Source organism: Argopecten irradians, chromosome 10 (genome assembly GCF_041381155.1).
Source record: "Argopecten irradians isolate NY chromosome 10, Ai_NY, whole genome shotgun sequence".
NCBI lineage: Eukaryota > Metazoa > Mollusca > Bivalvia > Pectinida > Pectinidae > Argopecten > Argopecten irradians.
In genome coordinates, this window is record NC_091143.1 from 30,314,323 (window position 1) to 30,321,857 (window position 7,535).

The window sequence follows — 7,535 nt, forward strand, 5'->3', positions numbered from 1 at the left end:
TACATCCCAGCCGGCCATATTATACTGATAACAGACAAACCAGTCGTCCCGCTCCCTTTGAGTAAACATGGGCTGAGGTTTATAGACGGTAACTTTATCTTATGTTCACATACCCTTGTCACCCATGGTATAGTGTTACGTGATTTACACATATTATCATTTCATCCATGTAGACTTCGAACCCGCTGTATGCCTAAGCGAGAAGTAGAGAATGTTTTGAGTATAACTTCAAACATCCTCGATACTCCAGGGGTTCCGATCACTTACGATCTAAGCTGAAGACGGCTCAGGTGAACAAATCTGAACCAATTACAGGATTGCAAAAATTGTCTTTGAAGATTACAGAGAGAGAAAGAGAGACGCCCAACGTCAAAGCCATACCGGTAACCACAGTGTCCGTTATACGGCTTTTTCATGTGCATTAAAGGACTCAAATACCTGTTCTGTTCTGTTGTCTTCAGTTTTACTATGAGATAGTACAGAGGTGTAGAGATCGTAAGTGATAGGAACCCCTGGTGTATTGAGGATGATCTTCAAATAACAACCTACAGACTCAAAACCATCTAAGTGAACTACAAATTTGATAAATAGTGTAAAAACAATTAATGTAACTAAATGAAACTAATATTGTATATATATAAAAAAACTGTAAACTGTAGCTGGTGTTTGTAGGTTCAATAGCATGTGTTATTAGTTACCGTAACACGACTCAATGTATTTAACAAGATGTAGACTCATGGAGACATTTATTGTAATCAATACCATTAAACATCTATCATACAAGTGTATAATATGATAGGATGGTGTGTGCTTGTGCTTGTCCTCTTGTAGCACTGTTATAGCACACCACAACACGTGTTGTATAACATGCAGCACATTTTATATAATGGAGAACGTCCCAACCTGCCGATATCAAACTTATAATGTGAATATAAAAAATAATGTTAGTGGGTATTTTCTTTCGTGTTTCTTCACTTTTGAAAGTATTTTGTGAATAGAGATATTCGTGGATGAGCGAACAGTTAATAACTATTATAACAAAATTACATTGTGTTTATTATGGGACACATAATTTTTTTCCGTTACCTTATAATGCATCTTCGTGAAATTAGCCACAGAAAATATAATTAAATGGACATAGTATTAGGGTTATTTAGAATGAATTATTATATATGATGTATTGTGACTAGCGTATATTAAACAAGCAAAATAATCATTACTATCAGCGTGAAATCTATGATAAAGGATATAAGCCAGTATATAATTTGGTATGTAAAAACAAAATGATCAATATTAAAATGTAAAACTTATGATAAAGGATATAAGCCTGTATATGATATGGTATGTAAAAACAAAGTAATCAATATTAAATTTTGAAACTTATGATTACGGATATAAGCCAGTGTATGATATGGTATGTAAAAACAAAATAATCAATATTAAAATTTGAAACTTATGATAACGGATATAAGCCAGTATATGATATGGTATGTAAAAACAAAATAATCAATATTAAAATTTGAAACTTATGATAACGGATATAAGCCAGTATATGAAATGTATGTTAAAAACAAAATAATCAATATTAAAATGTGAAACTTATGATAAAGGATATAAGCCAGTGTATGATATGGTATGTGAAAAAAAAATAATCAATATTAAAATGTGAAACTTATGATAAAGATATAAGCCAGTGTATGATATGGTATGTGAAAACAAAATAATCAATATTAAAATGTAAAACTTATGATAAAAGATATAAGCCAGTGTATGATATGGTATGTAAAAACAAAATAATCAATATTAAAATTTGAAACTTATGATAAAAGATATAAGCCAGTATATGATATGGTATGTGAAAACAAAATAATCAATATTAAAATGTGAAACTTATGATAAAAGATATAAGCCAGTGTATGATATGGTATGTGAAAACAAAATAATCAATATTAAAATGTGAAACTTATGATAAAAGATATAAGCCAGTGTATGATATGGTATGTGAAAACAAAATAATCAATATTAAAATGTGAAACTTATGATAAAAGATATAAGCCAGTGTATGATATGGTTGTGTAAAACAAAATAATCAATTTAAAATGTGAAACTTATGATAAAAGATATAAGACAGTGTATGATATGGTATGAAAACAAAATAATCAATTTTAAAATGTGAAACTGATAAAAGATATAAGCCAGTTATGAATGGTATGTGAAAACAAAATAATCAATTTAAAATGTGAAAACTTATATAAAGATATCAACAGACATGTTGATTGATTAAATGTAAAACAATAATCGTTTACTACTTTCACGTTAACAATTGTAATGTGGTGACATAAACACCATCTGCAATTTCTCTGAGTACAGACAAATTGACGAAAATGTAGAGTTTTAGCCAAAAAATTCTTGCAATTACAATTACAAATATTTCTAGGTTACAATTGAAAGCCTTTACGATATCATATTTCAAAAAAAGAACAATACAAAACATAAATACATTTTCCTTAATTTCTGAGTACAGAAAGTTTTTTTTTTAAATTATAATCCAACCAATACATCTTAACGAAATAATCTTTAGATTATCAAGAAATACTTGCAAATGCTAATAATTCTAGGTTAAAATTTAAAGCTTTTCAATTGTAGCCTTTCAATGAAAAGAACAATAGAGAAGAATCTTTGATGAAAGGAACGTTTTATGTACTATGTTTTCTTTTATTTCCCAAAACCTAATAGAGAATTGGTTTACACAGTAAAATTACACACACCCACATACCCACATGTTAAAAAAATACTGCGTGTCTTATTGTGATACACCTTATCTGATTTATCAAGAAAATTGTGAAATGTGATTAATGTATACTCTCAGAACATTCTAAATAGATATTAATATTAGACTAGATTTTATTTTGCTATTTTCATAATCATTTTTACGGTAGATTGATGAAAAAATGACATTAAATTCCCCTGCCTGAAAAAAAACTATATTGAAAGTTGTATCTAAGATAACATTTGCTTCCTGCATAGTTTAGATAGTGATTTCTGAGTTATTGTACAGCGAAAGTGATCCTAGGTGGAATTGATAATTTATAATAAGGACAATCTTACACTCTACACAGGCACGTTACAGTGGAGCACGTGCAACTATGCGTTCATGAGTCATATGGGTATGTGAAGGTAAAGTTATATAATCAATAAATGTCAACCGAGATTACAGACATACACATATTGACTTTGTCAGACAAGTAAAGCTAAGGTTTAAAATGTGAAACATGGGTAACTATGTATAAATATTAACTGAGATAACAGACATACATATATGGACTTTGTCAGAATCGTACAGCTAGATTTCAAAATGTGAAACTTTGGTACATATCTGTATGTGAAGATAATACTGTATATTAACCAGGTATATACACATATGGATTTGTCAGACACGTACAGCTATATTTAAAATGTGAAACCTGGGTATACATTTTTGTTTATATGTATGTGAAGATGATACTAGTATTATGTGGACATGTCAGACAGGTACAACTAGATTTTAAAATGCGAAACATGGGTCATATTTGTATGTGTAGATAATTAATACTAGTAGGTTCATACATATATAAATTTTGTCACACAAGCCAGCTGGATTCTGATATGTGAAATCTGGGTTAATATATTTATGTGAAGATGATACTAGTACTATATACACATATGGACATGTCAGACACGTACATCTAGGGTTAAAATGTGAAACATGCGTATAAATGTGAGACGAGATTAAATGTATACACATATAAAAAAAACCTGTGAAACATCTATAAATGCGAGTCGAGATTACATGTTAATGTATACACATACGAATATATCAGACCAGTACAGCTAGGGTTTTAAAAATTTTAAACCACGATTTCGAATACAAAATTACACATATACATGGGCTCTATTCAAATTTAAATCGATGTCTTATAATCAAACCGAATTCGCTGGTGCCTAACAATACTGTCTATAAACCATTAAGCCTAACAAGACATGAAGCATTATAATGGTACGTCATTTCATTACATATACATGCTACTAAGTAGCATAACATTTATAATGAAAAGTCATTTCGTTACACAAATAGTCTAACAAATAGTCTAACAAAAGCCTTTGTGCAAACAAAGACTCAACAATAGCTTAAAATAGATCTGAGAATGGAAGTAGTACAGATGGTATTGAAAATTCGAAAGTAGTACAGAATTTATAGATTAAATATCTTCAAAATTAACTCTGTCTTTTGCTTATTATTAAAGTCTTATTTAAAATTATTATCACGATTTCGCAGTCATGGGGTGCCTGCTTGCATATGGAACCCTTATCGCGAGTCCGAGGTCAGCATACACCTATACCGCACACTGCACCACGTGAAACTATCGGCCAAGGTCGATATGTGAACCCACGATGACGCAGTGTCTATTTATAAAAAAAAATCTTGTATTATTAAACAGCTATATACAGGCATATGTTACCAGTATTAAAATGTGAAGCCGTGATAACGAATATTAACCTTGTTCGATGTCTATTGCTGATCGGGATACACAGAACGTGGATGTTATACTTCAATACACACAGACTGATATGGGTGCCGAAGTTCTTAGCAACACATCGCGGTACTTTTCAATGTGTCACGTGAAGGCTCTCAAGGCCGATGTCGCCATGTGAAAATATAGGATGTTCTGTGAACCGCTTTTATGGACGAGTGATATACGGGCATGTTGATCGTGAAATAATGTGATCCCAGGTGGCTGTTCTTAACATGAAATTATACAGCTTAGACGTTGAATTTGGATTTTCCGTGGGGATATCAGTATACCACACAGACTAGTATAGCTACAGTTAATCCTTGGTTATACTTGACTTGACAACCTCGATTATAGGTTATAGGTCAATATTGGAATATAAGTGATACCGGCAGCGCAAAAGGCCCAATGGCAGGATCACCATACTGAGTTATAGGAGAGATCTGAAAAATTAACATTGGACGTTAGATCAATAAACATTCGAGTTAGATCAATTATCATTGGAATTTATATAAATTAAAATTGGAATTTGAATCAATTAAAACTACACTAGCTCCCCGATTATATTCGACACCACAACATACTTGACAGTATAACCAATCACTGAGATCTATTGCAAAGTCACTGGAAACTGGATACGCTACCGACATGGTGGAAACAGCAAAGATCATCTCTATACTCGTTGTGTTTGGGATTACATTTGTCGCCGGTGTGACACCAATATGGCTGCTGAAAATATTAACAAACCGGATGAGAAATCTCTCCCGACTCCAGTACGTAGTGAGTTTGACGAACTGCTTTGCGGGGGGTGTCTTTTTAGGCACAGCTATCCTGCATCTAATTCAGGAATCAATGGAGACCGTTGAAGATTCTTTTCCAGATTTAGAATTTCCTTTGTCTGGTGTACTTATCGGCGCTGGATTCTTCGTGGTTCTGGTGATTGAACATGCTATAGGGATTTGCAGTAAAGATGAGGGTAGTCCCTTCTTAGACCATGGACACGATCATCATTCGCATGCGTGTAACAATGATAGACACCAATTGGAGCAAGATTCGAGCGCTAGAGTTCCTCTTCTAAAGGAAACCACACCAATTTTTAAAAACTATCATCTAACGTCGTCTGCAAAACTGACCGGAAGTGACAATTCAGGTGCAGACGTACCGGATTACCATTCCATTACCAGGACGACAACAGAAAACGACGAATCGCAAACACCGAAAGCCATTGCGTCTGTTGAAGTGAAAGTGACAAATTCCTCAACCGTGGACACTTCCGGTGACGGACGATCTAAAACAACGAGACGGATCCGGGTCGTCATTCTGGTCATCGCTTTGTCCATTCACATGATATTCGAAGGAATGGCTATAGGGTTACAGGACACTACGGCCGGTATGTGGACACTTGTGGCCGCCCTATCTGTACACAAGGCGGTCATTGTGTTTAGTGTTGGACTAAAACTGAAAGAAATCGTAGAAAGCAATCTTAAGATCATCCTCTACATAGCGTATCTCTCTGTAGTATCACCCATTGGAATCGCTATTGGTATAGCAGTGACAACTTCAGGTTCTGGAGATGATTTCGTTCAAGACAAAAGCTCTGGCATTCTACAGAGTCTCGCCGCAGGGACGTTTCTTTACGTGACATTTTTTGAAATTCTCCAAAAGGAATTGGCGAATAAATACAGTCTACTGAAGGTATTTTTGACTTTGGTTGGGTTCGCTGCAATGGCTGCCCTGAAGTTATTAGATACGGACTAGGCTCTGTGAAATCCTCACTTCGGAAACATTAATACAAGGTTCACATTGGTACTAGGAACCATTGATTGTCTTTCTTCACCTCTTTACATCTACTGCAATATATAACCTATAAACCGTGATGAAATCTGCATTTGCAAATTTAATTTTGATGTGAATGATGCCCATAATATAGATGTAAAAACGCGATCACTTACGATCTCTACACCCCTGGACTATCTCATCGTAAAACTGGAGGCAACAGAACAGAACAGGTAATTTAGTCCTTTGATGTACATCAAAAGAGCCGTATAACGGTACACTGTGGTTGACTATGTGGCTTTGAAGTTGGGAGTCGCTCTCTCTGTAGTCTTCAAAGGAAATCTTTTCTGGTCTGTGATTGGTCAAATATTTTCAGCTGAGCTGCCTTCAATTTCACTATGAGATAGTCCAGGGGTGTAGAGATCGTAAGTGATCGGAACTGCCTGGAGTATTTAATTTTGATGTGAATGATGCCCATAATATAGATGTAAAAACGCGATAATTTGCATACCGCGAAAATCCATATTTTATGTAGTTTATGTTTATGTTAATTTGTTATCTAATGAATGTAATACAATAAAGAAAATCTATATTTATTGCTCGCCTTGTTTGCTTGATTAAACAGATTTACCATAGTTAGGGTATAATCATGTTATACTAGCTAAGAGGATTGAATTCCTAGTAGGCAAATATGGGATAAACCAATGGCTAACGATTAAACGAAAGTTGAAGGTTTGTTTAGATAAAGAACAAGATCTAAATGACGTGTAACAAACACAATATTGTTTAAGTAAATAATCATGTCAAAGTAAAATTGCTGAGTTAATTTGCGACCCAAATTTTGACCCTATTCTTACTGCAAATTTTGCTGATTACATTTTCATTATGCATAATGAGAAGATATGCAGTATATTTTGCAGTAAAATTAGGACCAGAATGCGGGTGGAAATTCATTCAACAATTTTACTTTGAAAAAAGTGTTTACATTAAATTTCTAATTTCGAAGTTTTAAGTTACCAGCGAACTCCTAATGTCTGACAAATGGTATTTTTTCACTATCAAAAACAGGAGCAGACGATTTAGTATTTTTCTTCAGTTACAAAAGTTACTTACTTTACACCATTACCACCATTGGAAAGTTTGAGCTTCTAATTTTACTTCAAGTTAAAAATATGAAAAATAATTAATTGCATCCCGAAAAAAATCCGT

At 33.4% G+C, this 7,535-nt stretch overlaps 1 protein-coding gene across 1 annotated transcript; it reads left to right on the top strand.

Moving 5' to 3' along the window:
* The first annotated feature begins 4,493 nt into the window (after positions 1-4,493).
* On the top strand, positions 4,494-6,494 carry LOC138333627 (zinc transporter ZIP1-like). The gene has a single exon (XM_069282112.1). It carries the CDS (start codon positions 5,199-5,201, stop codon positions 6,306-6,308), a length of 1,110 nt encoding a protein of 369 aa, XP_069138213.1. The 5' UTR covers positions 4,494-5,198; the 3' UTR covers positions 6,309-6,494.
* The last annotated feature ends 1,041 nt before the right edge of the window (positions 6,495-7,535 follow it).

Excerpts from the sequence above, each read along its gene's own strand:
- LOC138333627 (XM_069282112.1), top strand. The coding sequence starts at position 5,199 with ATGGTGGAAACAGCAAAGATCATCTCTATACTCGTTGTGTTTGGGATT.